Source organism: Capra hircus, chromosome 7, assembly GCF_001704415.2.
Source record: "Capra hircus breed San Clemente chromosome 7, ASM170441v1, whole genome shotgun sequence".
Classification (NCBI taxonomy): domain Eukaryota; kingdom Metazoa; phylum Chordata; class Mammalia; order Artiodactyla; family Bovidae; genus Capra; species Capra hircus.
The window spans coordinates 92,844,970-92,867,016 of NC_030814.1; the positions used below are offsets into that span (position 1 = coordinate 92,844,970).

The following is a 22,047-nucleotide window of genomic DNA, read 5'->3' on the forward strand; positions in this document are numbered from 1 at the left end:
TCGTACTTTGAGTTTTCCTGTGTCCTTTTCCCTCTTGCTTATCTTTGTCTCTCTTTTCTTGTTTCAAAAAAAAAAAAATACTATTTGTTTATTTATTTGGCTGTGCTGGGTCTTAGTTCGGCACCCAGGATCTTCCATTTTCATTGTGACCTCCAGGATCTTTTTAGTTGTGACATGCAGGATCTTGAGGTGTGGCATGTGACCACTTAATTGTGACATGTGGGATCCAGTTCCCTGCCCAAGGATTGAATCTGGGCCCCCCGCATTGGGAGCACAGAATCTTAGCCACTGGGTCACCAAAGGAAGCCCCTCGCCTTCTCTTTTTTAACTCTTAGACCTCCTTAATATAATTAATATTATCTAGAATGGAAATTTCCACATCTTTCTTCTGTTTCTCTTACTATGAATATATGTGTGTGTTTGTTAGTTGCTCAGTCATGTCCAACTCTTTGTGACCCCATGGACTGTAGCCCACCAGGCTCCTCTGTCCATGGAATTTCCCAGGCAAGAATACTGGAGTGGGTTGCCATTTCCTCCTCCAGGGGAGCTTCCCGACCTAGGGTCTCCTGCATCGCAAACTGTTCTTTACCATCTGAGCCACCAGGAAAGCATGAATAGATACAAAACATTTTAAACATCATATATGGTATTATCCTCTAAATTTGCACGCTGGTTGGGCTGGATGATTCTGGGAAGACAGCTGTCTTCCCTCAGAACACAGGGTGCCCAACACACAGTTGAAAGAAGCATTGAGGGGTCATTTATCCAAGTGCATTCTCCTGAGAGCATTGTCCTCTGCAGGTGGTGGGCGGGTGGAAGGGCACTGCTCGGGGCTGTTTCCCATGTCTGCTCTCTGCCGTACAGCCGGGAGCACCAAGTACTTTGGCACGGCCAAAGCCCGCTATGACTTCTGCGCCCGGGACCGATCAGAGCTGTCCCTCAAAGAGGGCGACATTATCAAGATCCTTAACAAGAAGGGGCAGCAGGGCTGGTGGCGAGGGGAGATCTACGGCCGGGTGAGTTGGGGCGGGGCTATGCAGTTACAGTGGGGCTGTCCTGGATGGTGGACTCGGGAGGGTGGGCAAGGGGGGTGTCCCTGGTTGGAAAGGAGGAAGGGAAAGAGATTTCATGTATGCATCTTGCATTTATTTATTGAGCACCTACTATGTGCCATTCTGCTGGGTGCCGAGGAGGCACAAAAGAGCACAGCGCCATCACTGCCCTACGAAACTTTTGGTTTAGTGGGAAGTGTGGAACTGTGAACACACCCTCGTAAGAGTGAGCGGTCAAGATTGAGATGGGGAATCCCTGACTCACCCTGGATGAGGTCAGGACACCTGAGAGGCAAGCTGATCACTGAGGGATGAGTAAAGTTAGCCAGGTAAAAAGTCACAGTCGGGGGCGGGGAGGGGGACCAGTGTGTTTTGCAAACAAACCATCATGCGCAAAGGCCCTGGGGCGAGAGAGTGAATGGCATGTTTGGGGGAACCTGAAGGGAGGAATTTGTCTTATTCACGTCAGTGTCACCAGTGCCTAGAACGGTGACTGTCACGTAGTTGCTCAGTATTTATTGAATGCATGCAGAGGCAGACCAGCTGCTTTTGCCTTCTGTGTTCTTTGCCTGAATTTGGACTTTCAGGAGGGAACTCAAATTTTCTCAGAAAGCTTTGCTTCTCTTTGCTTCTTATTTTTGCCTCACAAAGGCGGAGAGTCTTCTTTATTTCACCTGCTGATGAATTTCTAATCTCCAGCATATTGCCTTGCTTGTATCAGTTTCTCAAAAAATACTTGTTGAATGAAGATAAGGACAGAGGTTAGGAGCTTAAATTCTACCAGAGGGAAACATGAAAAGTGACCTCTGGATAATTGCTTAGGAGAACAGTTTTAGGAGCCATAGAAGGTAAATTTATTGTGAGATGGAGGACAAACAGAGTGTGAGGGAGCCTTCTGGGGTGTTTAGGAAGGTCTGGGCTATGAATTCATCCACCCATCCACCCATCCACCCATCCATTGTTCTATCCATCCATTCATCCATCCACCCACCCATCCATCCATCCATTGTTCTATCCATCCATCATTTTGTCCATCCATACATTGTTCACCCATCCATCCATCATTCCATCCATCCATCCATCTACTCATCATTCTATCATCCATCCATCATTCCATCCATCCATCCTTTGCTCATCCATCCATTCATCTTTCCAACATCCATCCATCATTCCGTTCATCCATCCGTTGTTCATCCATCCATCCATCATCCATCCATCTATCTTTTCAACAAATATTTTTTACGTATATACTGTGTTCCAGGAACTATTCTAGGTTTTTGGAACTCAGTGATGAATAAGACAGACAAAAATCCCTGCCCTGTTGTAGTGAAAGGAGGGGGAACAGAGAAAAGTCCATAAATAAGTAACATGTATAATCAATTAGATGGTGAAAAGTGTTGCGGAAAAGTAGTAAGTGGAGGTGAAGAGTGTCGGGGTGGGTGAGGTTTGCAGTGCTTAAATAGGATGGTTAGAAGTCCTTATGGATAAGGGGACGCATGAGTAACGGACAGGAGGATGGGGGTCGGCTGAGGGTGTATCCGGGGAGGTACTTTCTGGGGTAGAAGGTGTGGCAGGGGCAAAGGCCCCGAGGTAGGAGGAAACCTGGCTGTTCCTGTCAAGGAACAGCGGGAGAATGTGCAGAGAGGCCGCCCTGACTGCTTCCCCGTCTCTTTCCAGGTTGGCTGGTTCCCCTCCAACTATGTGGAAGAGGACTATTCTGAGTACTGCTGAGCCTTGGCACATTGGCAGAGAGACAAGAGATTCCAGGCTCCAAGCCCAGGATGAACAGGCAGTGGGGCCAGGAGCTGGGACAGATCCTGGTGGGCTGAGAGTCCGTGGACTGTGGAGGGCTAGCGTCCAGCTGGCAGGGCTCCAGGGATGATGCCCTGCCATGGTTAATTTATAACACGTGCATTTCCTCTTGGGTCCCCTTGAGAAGGTGGGGCTCCAGGCAACTACTTCCAATAAAATGATGAATGGATGGACTGTGTCAGACCTGCAAGGGGAATGGTGGGAGAGGGAGTTGGGACGGGCACAAGCCCGCATTCCTGCTTTCCAGCTCTGTCACCTTTCTCTGTCATTTAAAATAAGCCCTCGAAGACTTAGAGAATGAACTTCTGGTTGCCGGTGGTGTGGGGTGGTGGGGGGAGGATGGGAGGGAGGGATAGTTAGGGAGTTTGGGATGGATATTACACACTGCTGTATTTAAAATGGATAACCAATAGGGACCTGCTGTGTGTAATACATGGAACTCCACTGCTCAAGGTTAGGTGGCAGCCTGGATGGGAGGGGAGTTTGGGGGAGAATGGACACGTGTATATATATGGCTGGGTCCCTTCACTATTCACTTGAAACTATCACAACATTGTTTGTTAATTGGCTATACCTAAATAGAAAATAAAAAAGTTTAGAGTATAAAAACAAATAAGGCAAAAAACAAAAAAAACAACAAACAAATAAGGCCTGAAATATGGAAATGGGACTCCTATGTGGCAGGAAAGAATTTTATACTCACAGATTGTTGCTGTTCAGCCACTAAGTCGTGTCTGATTCTTTGCAGCCCCATGGACTGCAGCATGCCAGGCTTCCCTGTCCTTCACCATCTCATGGAGTTTGCTCAAATTCATGTCCATCGAGTCGGTGATGCCACCCAACCATCTCATGCTCTGTTGTCCCCTTCTTCTCCTGTCCTCAATCTTTACAGCATCAGGGGCTTTTCCAATGAGTCAGATCTTCGTTACAGAAGGCCAAAGTATTGGAGCTTCAGCTTCAGTATCAGTCCTTCCAATGAATATTCAGGGTTGATTTCCTTTAGGACTGACCGGTTTAATCTCATTGCTATCCAGAGTCCAAGACTCTTGCTCAGGGATCTTCTCAAGCACCATAATTTGAAAGCAAAAATTCCTCGACGCTCAGCCTTCTTTATGGTCCAACTCTCACATGTGTACATGACTACTGGAAAAACCGTAGCTTTGGCTATGTGGACCTTTGTCGGCAAAGGTTGCTTTACAATGTTATGTTAGTTTCTACTGTACAGCAACGTGAATCAGCTATGTGTATGCATATGTCCCCTCTTTTTTGGATTTCCTTCCCATTTAAGTCACCACAGAGCACTGTGTAGAGTTCCAGCTGCTGTACAGAAGATTCTCATTATTTACCTATTTTACACACAGTATTGATAGCGTGTATATGTGAGTCCTAACCTCCCAGTTCATCCCACCCTCCCTCCTTTCCCCCTTGGTGTCCATTCGTTTCTTCTCGGCATCTGTATCTTTGTTTCTGTTTTGTGAGTATGATCATCTATACCATTTTTCTGGATCCCACATACATGTGTTAATATACAATATTTGTTTTCCTCTGTCTGACTTCACTCTGTATGACAGGCTCCAGGTCCATCCATGTCGAAAATATGGGACGCTTGACAAATTTGCTGTCATCCTTGCACAGGTGCTGTTCCAGTTTTAATATTTGTGCTGCTGATGTGAGCACCAGAATCTTTCCTTAGGCTTTTGAAACCCCGGAAATCACATCTTTGGTAGATTTCCTGAAGAAATAACTCTTAGGAGAAAAAAAATCTGTCACCTTGGGCTGAGTGTTGCTACTGTAACAAATGATTTCTCATCTCAACGTCGCATAATTCTTTCATGCACTGGCTTCAACTCTGCTGAAGAAGAAGCTTCTGGAAGGAGAAGGCACTGCAGCCTTGGGACGTGCCAGGCTTGTGGCAGGAGTAACAGAGAAATGACTGGACCACTCGGCGGTTTTCTCGTATTCTTGGGAATGAAAAGAAGACATCTCATTGGCCAGAGCAACATCAGTTGGCAAAGGTTTACTCCTCAACCAGGGAGAAGCAGTGAATACACGGAATAAAATCAGAACCTGCCAGAAGCCCTTTCTATCGTTCCTTCATTAATTCATTGATTTATTCACTCACTTGTGTGATAAGAAGGAAGCTGTGATGCTGACTGTATTTGAAGATGGGTTCTTTAAAGAGCTAATTAAGTTAAAGTGGTGTTAGGGTGGACCCTAAGTCAATGGGGCTAGTGTCCTTCTAAGGATTGGGACGCACCATCAACACCATCAACAGATGAATGGCTAAAGACGTGTACACACACACACACACACACACACACACACACACTGGAATACTACTCAACCATTATACAAATGGAATCTTGTCATCTACAGCCACATGGATGGACCTAAAGATTACCATACTAAGCAAAGTGAATCAGAAAAAAAATACTGTATGATATCACTTATCCGTGGAAACTAAAAAAAAAACAACAACCCACAGTTATTTATTTACAAAATAGAAACAGACTCATAGATTTAAAACATCTGTGGTTACCAAAGGGCAAAGAGGGGGGTGAGAGAGATAAATTAGGTGTATGAGATTAACATCTACAGGCTGTATAAACAGGCAAACAATAAGGACCTACTCTATAGTATAGGGGACTATGCTCAGTATCTTGTAACAATCTATATGGGAAGAAATCCGAAAAAAAGTATGTATAACTGAATCACTTTGCTGTACCCCTGGAACTAACACAATACTGTAAATCAGCTATACTTCAATTTGAAAAAAAGAAAAATGGGGTGGGTCTAGGGGAAAGAGAAATGAATGCGAGCCTTGTAGGTTCTGAAAATTACCAGGAGTTTACTGTGCTCAGAGTGGGAGGGAGGGAGGAAGGGGCTGGAGAAGTGGTTGGAGCTGCCTTGTTACACCCCCCACGAGGGACCAGGCAGACAGCTGCTGAAGGCGGCCACTTCTTACCGGCTGGCGGAGGTGAGGGGCGGCCTCAGGTGTGCCCTGGTGTGGCCTGTAGAGTTGGGTTCCCGGGAGCAGCTGTCACCGAAATGTATTGGCATAGAGAGGTTCAGAGGAACACAGGGCAAGGGGTCCAGAGGTTAAGAATCTGCCTGCCAATGCAAGGGACAAGGTTCAATCCTGTTCTGCGAGAATCCCAACTATCGGGGAGCAAGTAAGCCCCTGTGCCACAGCTCCTGAAGCCAGCGCTCTGCAGCGCATGATCCGCAACAAGAGAAGCCCCTGCAGTGAGAAGCCCACGCGCCACAACAAAGAGCAGCCCTGCTCGCTGCAGCTAGAGAAAGTCCGTGTGCAGCGACAAAGACCCAGCGCGACCAATGAACGAACAAGTGGAACACAGGGCAGCCCCACGTTGCCCTATAACTTCCCTGGCTCTGGCTGTCAGTTACATCCAGCTGCCTGTGTTCTTGCCTGGAGAATCCTAGGGACGGGGGAGCCTGGTGGGCTCTGGCGTCTATGGGGTCGCACAGAGTCTGACACGACTGAAACGACTTAGCAGCAGCAGCAGCAGCAGCAGCAGCCTGGGGATGCACGCACACTGTATTAGTTTGCCACAACTGAGTACCACAAACTGAGTGGCTTAATTGTTGCCATTGTCGCTCGGTCGCCAAGTCATGTCTGACTGTTTGCAACCCCATGGACTACAGCACTCCAGGCTTCCCTGTCCCTCACCATCTCCCGGAGTTTGCCCAAGCTCATGTCCATCGAGTCAGTGATGCCATCCAGCCATCTCATCCTCTGTCGTCCCCTTCTCCTCTTGCCTTCAATTTTTCCCAGCATCAGTGTCTTTTCCAATGAATCGACTCTTTGCATCAGGTGCCCAAAGTATTGGAGCTCCAGTTTCAGCATCAGTCCTTCCAATGAATATTCAGTCCTGATCTCCTTTAGAATGGACTGGTTGGATCTTCTTGCAGTCCAAGGGACTCTCAAGAGTCTTCTCCAACACCACAGTTCAAAAGCATCTTTGGTGCTCAACCTTCTTTATGGTCCAACTCTCACATCTGTATATGACTACTGGAAAAACTATAGCCTTGACTGTATGGACCTTTGTCAGCAAACTGATGTTTTTGCTTTCGAACACACTGTCTAAGTTTGTCATTGCTTTCCTGCCATGAATGGCTTAATTAAACCAAACAAATTGATTGTCTCACAGTTCTGAGGACCAGAAGTTCAAGATCAAGGTGTCAGTGGGGGGCTGTTCTCCCTCTGAAGATGGTGGAGAGAAATCTGTTTCAGGCATCTCTCTCTCACACCTCTTGGGAGCTTGCCTTGTGGGAGCACAACTCCAGAGTTCACACAGCATCCTACTTGTGTGCATGTGTCCAATCTCTCCCTCCTGGGGAATTCCCTCATGGTCCAGTGGTTAGGACTCCATGCGTTCATTGCCAAGGACCAGAGCTTGATCCTCAGTTTGGACAGTAAGATTCTCCAAGCCATGAGGCGAAAACAAAAACAAAAAACAAAGACATTTCTCCTTTCTATAAGGACACTGGCTTCCCAATGGCTCAGTTGGTAAAGAATCCACCTGCAGTGCAAGAAACATGGGTTCTATTCCTGGGTCTAGAAGAGACCCTGGAGAAGGAAATGGCAACCCACTCCAGTATTCTTGCCTGGGAAATCCCAGGCAAGAGGACCCTTCCCTCCTACAGGCGGGCTACAGTCCATGGGGTCACAAAAGTGTCAGGCATGACTTAGCAACTAAACCACCATAAGGACACCAATCTAACTGCATTAAGGGCCCCCTTACTCCAGTGTGGCCTCAAATTAACTCATCATATCTGCCAAGATCCTATTTCTAGATAAGGTCACATTCTGAGGTCCTGGGTGTTAGGTCTCTATTTGTGTGTGTGGGGGGGGGTCAATGCAATTTAACCCATAACATACGTGATGGATATAAAGGCCCTTGTGATGAAACAGACACATAACAGGCCAAGCAGGTGCACTGACTGTCAGGAAGAAACACAGCCCCCCAAATACACAGACAGGCAAATACAGCAAATAGACTGGAAAGCAGGCGTGCAGGTGGACACAGAAGGACTCTGCCCACATCTGATGGCAAGCTGACATCTCTAGGGATGCACACAGATTTCCTCCCCTCATTCATTACTCCAGGCCGACAGATCCCAGACCCCAGACACTCCCCTCCCCAAATACCGAAACTGACTGAAATAAGAGTAGAAACGCCTACACAGAAGTGCAAAAATACTGACATCCGCTTTCAACTGGCAATTCAGAGGTGCACCTGTCAAACTGATTTATAAAGATAGGTACGGAGACATGTGTCTACTCAGCCAGGTGCAGAAACACACCCTCAAGCACACACCATATGGTACCCGAAACAAGCAGACAGCTTGACAGATACAACATCCTCAAACAATACACCCTGCCCTGGGATCTTACTCAGATGAAGACATCCACAGGTGAAACTGGTGGACAGACTTCAAACACAATCAGACGTATATCCATTGGATCAAACAAGTACATTTATAAACATCAGAAGATGGCCAACAAGCTCATGAAAAGATGTTCGCCACCACTAATTATTCAGTTCAGTTCAGTCGCTCAGTCGTGTCTGACTCTTTGCGACCCCATGAATCGCAGCACACCAGGCCTCCCTGTCCATCACCAACTCCCGGAGTTCACTCAGACTCACGTCCACTGAGTTGGTGATGCCATCCAGCCATCTCATCCTCTGTCGTCCTCTCTTCCTCCTGCCCCCAATCCCTCCCAGCATCAGGGTCTTTTCCAGTGAGTCAACTCTTCACATGAGGTGGCCAAAGTATTGGAGTTTCAGCTTCAGCATCAGTCCTTCCAATGAACACCCAGGACTGATCTCCTCTAGGATGGACTGGTTGGACCTCCTTGCAGTCCAAGGGACTCTCAAGAGTCTTCTCCAACACCACAGTTCAAATGCATCAATTCTTCGGCCCTCAGCTTTCTTCACAGTCCAACTCTCGCATCCATACATGACCAGTGGAAAAACCATAGCCTTGACTAGACGGACCTTCGTTGGCACTAATTATTAGAGAAACGCAAATCAAAACTACAATGAGGCATCACCTCACACTGATCAGAATGCGTGTGTGCTAAGTAGCTTCAATCGGGTCCAACTCTTTGCAACCCTATGGACCGTAGCCCTCCAGGCTCCTCTGTCCATGGGATTTCCCAGGCAAGAATACTGGAGTGGGTTGCCATTTCCTTCTCCAGGGGATCTTCCTGATCAGATCCAAGGATCCAGCCTTTGTCTCTTGTCTCCTGCAGCGGCAGGTGGGTTCTTTACCACTAGCGCCACTTGGGAAACCCAAAGCCATCCGGTCAGAATGGCCATCATTCAAAGGGAAAAACAAAACAAAACAAAAACTGTAAATCTCTCTCTCTCTCTTTCTCTCTCTCTCTCTCTCTCTCTCTCTCTCTCTCTCTCTCTCTCTCTCTCTCTCTCTCTCTCACACACACACACACACACACACACGCATTACAAATGCAGATAGCCCCAAATTAAGCCACGCCTGCCCTCTGGTGGGTATTGGGAATAGTGCACCCACCTCCTTGTCAGATAACTTGGCTTGGGGAAGTGGAGAGCAGGGTGTGTGTTTGTGTGGGTGTGCGTGTGCATGTGATTGTTCACAAGCCTGCTTATATGGGCCCAGGTTTGAACAACAGAAAGAGCCCTTGATACTTTTGGCCCTGCAGCATCATTACACTGCCCAGAGGTACCCCCAATCCCACCCTCGATTCATTCACCCAAAAGTAAAGGGACGGGATCCACAGAGGTCTCATCATGTCAGAGTCATTGGATACAAACACTCACAGCTTAATGTGGCCAGGTTGGGGCAAGAGGGAGAAACACAGAGTTGGAGGAGCCAAGAGGAATGAGTTTCCTGGAAGGAGAGATTGGATCTAGGCCTTTGGAGGATAAGCGTGTGTTCAAGGGCTTCCCAAGTGGCTCAGATGGTAAAGCATCTGCCTGCAATGCAGAAGACCCAGGTATGATCCCAGGGTGGGGAAGATCCCCAGGAGAAGGAAATGGCAACCCACTCCAGTATTCTTGCCTGGAGAATCCCATGGACAGAGAAGACTGGCAGGCTACAGTCCATGGGGTTGCAAAGAGTTGGATACAACTGAGCCACTAACTCTTACTAATTATACTCTTGAAAAGACCCCTGCTGTATGTACAGTGGGCTCTGCCCAGAACCTTTTACTGTGGCACAAAGGCTCTTCCTAATTCTTTAATCCCTTCCAGGGCTCAGTTTGTGCTGTTGAGGTAGTACCCTGTATCTCTTGGAAGAGAAATATTAAATCCAAAGAAATGACTCTCTAATGGTGGAATGCCAATAAAGTCAGGCACAGGGCATTTTTTCTTTCGTTTTGAACCTAGTTTATTGAGGTATCATTGACATATTAATATAAAAATTGTACACATTGAGTGTATACACAGCAATGAGTTTGGGGATACCTGTCCACGCTGGTATTTCCCTGGTGGCTCAGACGGTAAAGTGTTTGTCTACAATGTGGGAGACCTGGGTTCGATCCCTGGGTTGGGAAGTTCCCCTGAGAAGGAAATGGCAACCCTCTCCAGTACTCTTGCCTAGAAAAATCCCATGGATGGAGAAGCCTAGTGTCCATGGGGTCGCAAACAGTCGGACACGACTGAACGACTTCACTTTCTTTCACTTTCACTTTCTATCCACACTGGTAGCTCAGATGGTAAAGAATCTGCCTGTAATGCAGGAGACCTGAGTTTGATCCCTGGGTAGGGAAGATGCCCTCGAGAAGTAAATGACAACCCACTCCAGTATTCTTGCTTGGAAAATCCCATGGACAGAGGAGCCTGGCGGGCTACAGTCCATGGGGGTCGCAAGGGGTCAGACACCGACTGAGTGACTAACACAGTCTTTCATCCTCCTACAAAAGCATCACCACTGTCTAGGCCATAAACAGCTTCATCACCTCCCAAAATTGACTTCTGCGGTAGATTTCCACGTTGGGTTCCTATCACATTTCATGGGGACTGTTGACTTGATGAAAGCCTGTCCTCGGAGACTCAGGACTACGTTTGAGAGGAAAGAGGAACGGCTCGGGTCAGGTGAAATCTTTTTGCACTGTGTTCCCGCTTAACCAATTTGAAGCTGTGTGCTGCCCTCTAGTGGCCATGGCGGATTCTAAACTTTGTACTTCTGTGATCAGGCTGGAGGGCGGGGTCTACATCAGGCTTACAAGTTTGAGCTTTGGGACTTACCTGGTGGGTACATGCTTCCCTGCGGGCGCAGACGGCAAAGAATCTGCCTGCAATGCGGGAGACCCGAGTTCGATCCCTGGGTTGGGAAGATCCCCTGGCGAAGGGAATGGCAACCCACTCCAGTATTCTTGCCTGGAGAATTCCATGGACAGAGGAACCTGGCAGGCTACAGTCCATGGGGTCACAAAGAGTCGGACACGACTGAGGCACTAACACACAGTGCATAGGAATCTTCTAGCCACTGCAAGGGACACAGTTTCGATCCTTAGTCCAGGAAAATTCCACATGCTGTGGAGCAACTAAGCCTGGAAGCTACAACTACTGAACCTGCACGTAGCAACTCCTGAAGCCGGCACGCTGGGGTCCCTGAACTGCGGTAAGAGAAGCCACTGCAGTGAGAAGCCCATCCATCACAACTAGAGAGTAGACCCTGCTCACCACAAGAGTGCGCCCACAGCAATGCAGAGCCGGTGGAGCACGTTAAAAAAAAAAAAGACCCAGCTCAGCCAAAAAAAGTTGTAAAAAAGTTTGAGTTTTAAGCAGCAGGAGGATGGAGCCATGGGGTAAGGGGGTTTATTCAGTGGATGCTGGCATGGCACTTTACACTTGTCACAGTTTATTTCAAGTCATTAGTATCATCATGTTCATTGACTTTTGTAAAGGTCTCCCCAATTTCCTATCCATTCTGCAAAAGCACAATCAATATCATATAATTCAGGCACCAAACTGAATCCTTAGGATAACCCATAGGACCTTATGTAATTTGCATTGTTCTTCTTGTTCTGGCCACACTGACCTATGTAAACAGGAAGGGGCAGGAGATAAGGCTGAGTAAAGATGTGACCTCAGTTTGAGTTTATTTAGAAAGTATCTTCATGGAGGAAAAGGAGGTAGAGTAGCAGGGTAGAGAGCGTCTTGATGGTGGTGGGTGGTTATTATTGATCAGACAGCAGGGAAGTCATCTCTGACTTTTGAACTGAGACTCCAAATGAATGGAGAGAGTGCACAGTGGAAAAGCGAGGAGGAAAAATGTGTGTTTTAAACAGAGGAAATGAAAAGTGAAAAGGCTCTGAGGAGACTGTTGAGTCAGTACCCTGTATTTCCTGGAAGAGAAAGGCGTTTAGCCAAAGGAATGACTCTCTAACAGTGGAATTTCAGGCAAGGAAGTCAGATGTCGGACAGAGCTTCTTCTTCTTCTTCTTCTTCTTTTTTTTAAAACCCACTTTATGGAGGTATGAAGAATGAGTTTGGTCAAATCAAGAACTAGTAATAAGGCCAGAGTGGCTGAAATAGAGAAAAGAGAGAAGTAAGATGTTGGCAGAGACAAACCATGATGGAAACGGGATTTTTTTCTAACCTTGATGGGAAGCTGGTGTTTCTATATATACTTGTGTTCTGCACAAAAGTGCTTTGTTCGGGGGGAAAAGGGGAGATCAAAACTCATCCTGAGTTAAGCTACAAGTTTGAAGATTTGTAAAAAGTTATAATATTTTATTGTGGCAAATATACGTAATATATTGGATCCAAGCTTGGTTGGGTAACAGACTGTGGTGCTTGTTCGGTCGCTAAGCTGGGTCTGACTCTTTGCTGCTCCATGGACTGCATCATGCCCGGCTTTCCTGTCCTTCACTGTCCCCCAGAGTTTTCTCAGACTCATGTCTTTTGAGTCGGTGATGCCATCCAACCTTCTCATTTTCTATCGCCCCCTTCTCCTTTTGCCTTCAGTCTTTCCCAGCACCAGGGTTTGATGCTGAAGCTGTAATACTTTGGCCACTCAATGTGAAGAGCTGATCTGTTAATTATGTAACAGATAGATATAGCATATTTTGCATATCCACTCATCTGTTGACAGATATTTGGGCTGTTTCCACCTTTTGGCTTTTGGGAATAGTGCTTGTATGAGTGTTTTTTACATTTAAGTGGATGAAGAGGGAATTCCCTGGCAGTCCAGCAGTTAGTACTCAGCACTTTCACTGCAGGAGGATGGAGTCGATGCCTGAGAGGGGAACTAAGATCCCACAGGTCGCATGGTTCAGCCAAAAAGTTAAAAAATGGTTGAAGAAAATCAAAACGAGCGATATTTCATGACATGTGAAACTCTCTGCCCATGGGATTTCCCAGGCAAAAATACTAGAATGGGTTACCATTTCCTTCTCCAGGGGATCTTCCCGACCCAGGGACTGAACCTGTAACTCCTGCATTGCAGGCAGATTCTTTACCAACTGGGCCACTCAGTTCAGTTCAGTTCAGATGCTCAGTCGTGTCCGACTTTTTGCGACCCCATGAATCGCAGCACGCCAGGCCTCCCTGTCCATCACCATCTCCCGGAGTTCACTCAGACTCACGTCCATCGAGTCAGTGATGCCATCCCGCCATCTCAAACTCTGTTGTCCCCTTCTCCTCCTGCCCCCAATCCCTCCCAGCATCAGGGTCTTTTCCAGTAAGTCAACTCTTCACACGAGGTGGCCAAAGTATTGGAGTTTCAGCTTTAGCATCATTCCCTCCAAAGAAATCCCAGGGCTGATCTCCTTTAGAATGGACTGGTTGGATCTCCTTGCAGTCCAAGGAACTCTCAAGAGTCTTCTCCAACACCACAGTTCAAAAGCATCAATTCTTCAGCGCTCAGCTTTCTTCACAGTCCAACTCTCACATCCATACATGACCACTGGAAAAACCATAGCCTTGACTAGACGGACCTTTGTTGGCAAAGTAATGTCTCTGCTTTTCAATATGCTATCTAGGTTGGTCAGAACTTTTCTTCAAAGGAGTAAGCGTCTTTTAATTTCATGGCTGCAGTCACCATCTGCAGTGATTTTCAAGCCCCCCAAAATAAAGTCTGACACTGTTTCTACTGTTTCCTCATCTATTTCCCATGAAGTGATGGGGCCGGATGCCATGATCTTCGTTTTCTGAATGTTGAGCTTTAAGCCAACTTTTCCACTCTCCTCTTTCACTTTCATCAAGAGGCTTTTTAGTTCCTCTTGACTTTCTGCCATAAGGGTGGTGTCATCTGCATATCTGAGGTTATTGATATTTCTCCCAGCAATCTTGATTCCAGCTTGTGCTTCTTCCAGCCCAGCGTTTCTCATGATGTACTCTGCATAGAAGTTAAATAAGCGGGGTGACAATATACAGCCTTGACATACTCCTTTTCCTATTTGGAACCACTCTGTTGTTCCATGTCCAGTTCTAACTGTTGCTTCCTGACCTGCATATAGGTTTCTCAAGAAGCAGGTCAGGTGGTCTGGTATTCCCATCTCTTTCAGAATTTTCCACAGTTTATTGTGATCCACACAGTCAAAGGCTTTGGCATAATCGATAAAGCAGAAATAGATGTTTTTCTGGAACTCTCTTGCTTTTTCCATGATCCAGTGGATGCTGGCAATTTGATCTCTGGTTCCTCTGCCTTTTCTAAAACCAGCTTGAACCTCTGGAAGTTTGGGGTTCACATATTGCTGAAGCCTGGCTTGGAGAATTTTGAGCATTACTTTACTAGCATGTGAGATGAGTGCAATTGTGCGGTAGTTTGAGCATTCTTTGGCATTGCCTTTCTTTGGGATTGGAATGAAAACTGACCTTTTCCAATCCTGTGGCCACTGCTGAGTTTTCCAAATTTGCTGGCATATTGAGTGCAGTACTTTCACAGCATCATCTTTCAGGATTTGAAATAGCTCAGCTGGAATTCCATCACCTCCACTAGCTTTGTTCATAGTGCTGTTTTCTAAGGCCCACTTGACTTCACATTCCAGGATGTCTGGCTCTGGGTGAATGATCACACTAGGGAAGCCTGATAATATATGTGTGCATGGATGTAGACGTATGTAGCGTATTGTAATAGTGATAATGCAGCTGACGCATGTTTACTGTGTATTTTGTTACTCTAAGTGCTTTGGCTAAGTGCCATGTTACTTCATTTAGTCCCTATGATTACTATTTGAAGTAGATGTGTATTTTTTTAAAATTAATTTTTAATTGGAGTATAGTTGATTTATAATGTTTCAGGCATACAGCAAAGTGATTCAGTTATTCCTCCATCTATCTCTACATCATAATCATTTTCAGATTGTTTTCCTTTATAGATTATTACAAGATATTGAATATAGTTTCCTGTGCTCTTCAGTAAGACCTTTGCTTATTTTATATATAGTAGTGTGTATCTGTTAAACTCTGAATTTTTCCCCTCCCTCTTCCCCTTTGGTAACCATAAGTTTGTTTTCTATGTCTGTGAGTCTATTTCCGTTATGTAAATACGATCATTTGTATCATGTTTTAGATTGCGCATATGATATTTGCCTTTGTCTGATTTACTTCACTTAGGATGAGAATCTCTAGGCCCGTGTATGTTGCTATAAATGACAGGATTTCCTTCTTTTTCACGGCCGAGTAGTATTCCATTGTATATATAGGCCACATCTTCTTTACCCACTCCTCCGTCAACGGACATTTAGGTTCCTTCCAGAAGTAGACATATTTTTCAGTAGATGAGAAAACTGAGGATCAAAGAAGGTGTCACATTTTGAGGTCACATGCTAAGCAGTTAGAGCTGGAATGTGAGTGAAATGTGTCACCGTCCCTGAACAAAACATGTTTGTTAAAGTTTTCAACTCCAGGTCCTCAGAATGTGAGTGTTCTCGGAGATGGCAGTCTTCACAGAGGTGAGGAAGTTAAAGGAGGTCATTAGGGTGGGCTCTGACCTGCAAGGACTGTGTCCTCAAGAGAAGAGGAAGTCAGAACACGGATACCTGAGTAGAGGGACGACTCTGTGAGGACAGAGGGAGAAGACGGCTGTCTACAAGACGAGGAGAGAGGCTGCAGGGAGACCCAGCCCTGCTGACACCTTGACTGTGGGCAACCGGCCTCCTGACCACGCAAGGACGTCTATCTGCTGCTTAGGCCACCTACATGTGTGTGGTGTGTGTGTGAGCACACACGAGTACTCAATTGCGTCTGACTCTTTTGCAACTCCATGTAGCCCGTCAGGCTCCTCTGTCCATGGGATTCTCCAGGCAAGAATACCGGAGTGGGTTGTCATTTCCTCCTCCTGGGGATCTTCCTGATCCGGGGATGAAACCCACATCTCTGTGTCGCCTCTTTGGCAGGCTGTTTCTTTGCCTCTAGCACCACCTGTAGGACTTTGTTATGGAAAGCCCCAGCAAAGGAATGCACTGATACTAGTTCTATCTGCCAGGGTATTCTAAGCTCATGAACAGAATTATCCCTTGTTTGGGCTGTCTTGTTCTTTCTTGGCCATGCTGTTTGGGATCTCGTTTCTTGACCAGGGACTGAACCTTTGCCCCCTGTGTTGGAAGCACAGAGTCTTAACCACTGGACCTCCAGGGAAGTCCTCAAGGGCTGTCTCCTTCTGATGTTCCACTCCTTCCAGAATCTTTGACAGTTGCAGAGGCTCAGACCTGGAGGCCCACCTTCCTCTTACGCTGTTGGAGAATTGCTTCTTCAAATTCTGGCCCCTAATTACCCTGTGTTTGGGGAGCAAATATGAAGACTTCTTATTTTTCTCTCACAGCTCTGTCTGTCCACATCCTCTTCTGTTGATACTTTTGGTTCCGTCCAAACGAGGTCTACTTACAGTTCCTCTAGCCTTGAGATGGAATAATCACTAGGAAACCATTCGGAGAACTAAGTTTCTGCAGTTATTTTGCAGAGGGAGAGTAGATGTGCAGCAAAGCCTGCAAACACCAGCAATGCACTCAGAGAGGAATGTTCCATTAGATCACATGAGATTAAAACATGTTCACTGTGTAGGCTCACGGCTGTAACCATGTTGTTACTGTGGATGAAGAAGGACTTCCAAGGAACATTTCTTATCTGTCTGGCGCAGTTAGGAAACACATGCTGTATTAGTGTTTGTGGTTTCATTTCAGTTTTAAAGGGAGTGTACATTTAGATTGTTTCTAAGTTTTCTGAGGTCTTTATAGTTGTGAAATAAGATCAGCTATCTATTTAAAAACGTATTTCTTTAGCTATGCCTGGCTTAAATTGGGGCATTGCAAGATCTTTGAACTATGTTGCAGCATGCCAGATCTTTAATCGCAACGTCAGGGATCTAATGACTTGACCAGGGATCAAATCCCCATCCCCTGCATTGAGAGCTCAGAGTCTTAGCCACTGGACTAAGGAAAGTCCAAGAAAGTCCAGGAAAGTCCCAAGATTAGCTATCTATTTAAACGAATGCTTCAGTGAAAAAGAGGACAAAATTCACTAGTGATCCTCTAAGCACATGTCTTCTGATACCTTTATATAAATAAATATATAAATATAAATATCCATTTATATAATATAAATAATATGAAAATAATTTGGTCCCTTTATACATAGTATACAAAATCTAACAATTTGGTCTCTTCATGTGGCATGCACAATAAAATAATTTGACAGAATGCTGGGTACTCTTCATTTTGGAGTTAATCTTAGCAATTTCATCACGAGAGTGATTTACATACAACAAACTGTTTCTTTTCACAGCGTAAGATTTGGTGCATTTTGACAAACTCTGTTGCAATCAAGATAGAGAACATTTATGTCATTCCTCCTAAATTTTCTTCATCCTTTTGATCATCCTTCCCTCCCTCCACTCCTGGCCCTAGGCAATCCTGGACGATTGAATGTAATTTCATCTGGACTTCAACCTGTTCCTCTTTTTGTTGTTGTTGTTGTTTGTTTGTTTTTTAATGTTTGTTTTTTTTTTTTGCTGGCATTTGGATCTTAGTTCCCCAACCAGGGATCAAGCCCAGGCCCCCTGCCTTGCAAGCATGGAGTCTGAGCCACTGGACAACAAGGGAAGTCCCAGTACTTTCCTCTTGTTGATTTGCTTTGTATCTCACTGAGAGGATGGCTGTATGCCATGTTCTAAGAGTCATCCTAGGGAGTCATTGAGCTGGGTTGAGTTCTGAGGGATTGTCAGTAAATCACCCCTACTTGGCAGGGGTCTGAGGAGCCCAGGATAACTAGGAATCATTCAGAGAAAGCAGTGGCTCTGGCCTTTATCTCCTGTTTCCCTCTCAGGGCTCCTTTTCCTTTAGTCCAGGAGAAAGGCTACTGCTGCTCATCCCCAGATGCGTCAAATCTCCGGTCATCTCTCTGGGGTCAGGGGAGGATCAGGACATTCACTAGTTCCCCTTTTTTTCTTCTTCTTTTGTTTCTTCATTTTCTAGGATACGGTGTCCCACAGAATCCCTTTCCAGGCCCTGTGATGCTCCCAGTCTTTGAAGGAAGCAGACTTGGTGGCTCAGACAGTAAAGAGTCTGCCTGTAATGCAGGAAGCCCAGATTCTATCCCTGGGTCAGGAAGTTATCCTGAAGAAGGAAATGGCAACCCACTCCAGTATTCTTGCCTGCAGAATTCCATGGACAGAGGAGCCTGGTGGGCTATAGTCCACTGGGTTGCAAAGAGTTAGACACGGTGGAGCAACTAACACTTCACTTTCATTCTTTCCAATAAGCATAGGTCATGCTGAATGTTGGGATTCGGGGAAGCACAGGAGAAATCCCTAATCTTGAAGTGGAGGGTAGGGAGGGTTTCCTGTAAGAGATGATATTTATATGGAAAAGCTTCTTGGGGGAGATGATAAATACACTGGAAGGCTCCCTGGTGGAGGTGATAGTTACATGGGAAGTCCCTGGAAGAGGTGATATTTACACTGGAAAGCTCTGCTGCCCTCTCAAGAGGTGATATTTACATAGGAAACATACATAGGATATGGGACTCGTAAGTATCCATGACAGATCTCAGTTCTTAAGACAGTTCAGTTCAGTTCAGTTGCTTAGTCGTGTCTGACTGTGATCCCATGGACTGCAGCATGCCAGGCTTCCCTGTCCATCACCAATGCCCAGAGCCTACTCAAACTCAGTTCCATTGAGTTGGTGATGCCATCCAACCATCTCATCCTCTGTCGTCCCCTTCTCCTCTCGCCTTCAATCTTTCCCAACTCTTTTCCAATGAGTCTGTTCTTCACATCAGGTGGCCAAAGTATTGGAATTTCAGCTTCAGCATCAGTCCTTCCAATGAATATTCGGGACTGATTTCCTTTAGGATTGACTGGTTGGATTTCCTTGCCGTCCAAGGGACTCTCAAGAGTCTTCTCCAACACCACAGTTCAAAAGCATCAGTTCTTTGGCACTCAGCTTTCTTTATAGTCCAACTTTCACATCCATACATGACTTCTAGAAAAAACATAGCTTTGACTAGATGGACCTTTGTTGGCAAAATAATGTCTCTGCTTTTTAATATGCTATCATAACTTTTCTTCCAAGGAGTAAGTCTTTTAATTTCATGGCTGCAGTCATCATCTTCAGTGATTTTGGAGCCCAGAAAAATAAAGCTTCTCACTGTTTCCATTGTTTCTGCATCTATTTGCCATGAATTGATGGAACCAGATGCCATGATCTTAGTTTTTCTGAATGTTGAGTTTTAAGCCAACATTTTCACTCTCCTCCTTTACTTTCATCAAGAGGCTCTTTAGTTCTTCTTCACTTTCTGCCATAAGGGTGGTGTCATCTGCATATCTGAGGTTATTGATAATTTTCCTGGCAATCTTGATTCCAGCTTGTGATTCATCCAACCTAGCATTTCTCCTGATGTACTCTGCATATAAGTTAAATAAGCAGGGTGACAATACACAGCCTTGACATACTCCTTTCCCAATATGAACCAGTCTGTTGTTCCATGTCCAGTTCTAACTGTTATTTCTTGACCTGCATACAGATTTCTCAGGAGGGAGGTCAGGTGGTCTGGCATTCCCACCTCTTTAAGAATTTTCCACAGTTTGTTGTGATCCACACAAAGGCTTTGGCATAGTCAATAGAGCAGAAGCAGATGTTTTTCTGGAACTCTCTTGCTTTTTCAATGACCCAGTGGATGTTGGCAATTTGATCTCTAGTTCCTCTGCCTTTTCTAAATTCAGCTTGAACATCTGGAAGTTCACAGTTCACGTACGGTTGAAGCCTGGCTTGAAGAATTTTGAGCATTACTTTACTAGCATGTGAGATGAGTGCAATTGTGTGGTAGTTGAACATTCTTTGGCATTGCCTTTCTTTGGGATTGAAATGAAAACTGACCTTTTCCAGTCCTGTGGCCACTGCTGAGTTTTCCAAATGTGCTGGCATATTGAGTGCAGCACTTTCACAACATCATCTTTTAAGATTTGAAATAGCTCAACTGGAATTCCATCACTTCGACTAGCTTTGTCCATAGTGATGCTTCCTAAGGCCCACTTGACTTTGCATTCCAGGATGTCTGGCTCAAGGTGAGTGATCACACCATAATGGTTATCTGGGTCATGAAGATCTTTTTTGTATAGTTCTTCTGTGTTTTCTTGCTGTCTTTTCTTAATATCTTCTGCCTTTTTTTTTTTTTTAGGTCCATACCATTTCTGTCCTTTATTGAGGCCATGTTTGCATGAAATGTTCCCTTGGTATCTCTAATTTTCTTGCACAGATCTCTACTCTTTCCCATCCTATTGTTTTCCTCTGTTTCTTTGCACTGATCACTGAGGAAGGCTTTCTTATCCCTCCTTGCTATTCTTTGGAACTCTGCATTCAAATGGGTATATCTTTCCTTTCTCCTTTGCCTTTAGCTTCTTTTCTTTTCTCAGCTATTTGTAAGGCCTCCTCAGACAACCATTTTGCCTTTTTACATTTCTTTTTCTTGGGGATGGTCTTGATCACTGCCTCCTGTACAATGTCACGAACCTCTGTCCATAGTTCTTCAGGCACTCTGTCTATCAGATCTAATCCTTTGAATATATTTGTCACTTCCCCTGTATAACCATAAGGGAGTTGATTTAGGTCCTATCTGAATGGTCTAGTGATTTCCCATACTTTCTTCAATTTAAGTCTGAATTTGGCAATAAGGAGTTCATGATCTGAGCCACAGTCAGCTCCTGGTCTTGTATAGAGCTTCTCCATCTTTGGCTGAAAAGAATATAATCAATCTGATTTTGGTATTGACCATCTGGTGATGTCCATGTGTAGAGTCTTCTCTTGTGTTGCTGGAGACAGCTTAGTGTCTAATGGTGGGAGGGGGTTCTTAGGCTCCCCTGAAAGCTGACTCTGCCATGAGGGTTCTTATTTTGGGGTTGATTGATGGAGGGCATAGCAAAGGATGAGTGAGGGGAAGAGGGTTTGTGTGCAAACCCTCTAAGTTGTTTCTAACTCTTTGTGACCCCATGGACTGCAGGGCCAGGTTCTCTGTCCTTCACTATCTCCTGAAGTTTGCTCAACTCATGTCCATTGAATCAGTGAAACCATCTAACCATCTCATCCTCTATTGCCCACTTCTTTTGCTTTCAATCTTTCACAGCATCAGGGTCTTTTCCAATGAGTTGGCTCTTCTCATTAGGTGGCCAAAATATTGGACCTTCAGCTTCAGCATCAGTTCTTCCAATGACTATTCAGGCTTGATTTCCTTTATGATTGACTGGTTTGATCTCCTTGATGTCCAAGGGACTCTCAAGATTCTTCTTAAGTACCACAGTTCGAAAGCATCAGATCTTTGGGGCTCAGCCTTCATTATGGTTAAGCTTTCATATCCATGTGTGATTACTGGGAAAACCATGGCTCTGACTATCTGGACCTTTGCCGTCAAAGTGATGTCTTTGTTTTTTAACATCCTTTCTAGGTTTGTCATAGTTTTCCTTCCAAGGACCAACCATCTTTTAAATTCGATGGTTACAGTCATGGTCCTCAGTGATTTTGGAGCCCAAGAAAATAAAGTCTGTCACTGTTTCCACTTTCCCCCCATCTATTTGCCATGGAGTGATGGGACCAGAGGCCATGATCTTAGTTTTTTGAATGTTGAGCTTCAAGCCAACTTTTTCACTCTCCTCTTTCATCCTCATGAAGAGGCTCTTTAGTTCTTCACTTTCTGCCATTAGAATGGTATCATCTGCATATCTGAGGTTGTTGATATTT

The 22,047-nt window shown here is 45.3% G+C and overlaps 1 protein-coding gene across 1 annotated transcript in view; it reads left to right on the plus strand.

The window, feature by feature from the left end:
* Window positions 1-3,037, plus strand: part of VAV1 (vav guanine nucleotide exchange factor 1) — a 65,926-nt gene extending 62,889 nt beyond the window's left edge. The window contains exons 26-27 of the mRNA XM_005682495.3: window positions 865-1,016; window positions 2,730-3,037. Coding sequence (XP_005682552.1) covers window positions 865-1,016; window positions 2,730-2,783 — 206 coding nt within the window. The 3' untranslated portion in view covers window positions 2,784-3,037. The remainder of the gene's footprint in view (window positions 1-864; window positions 1,017-2,729) is intronic.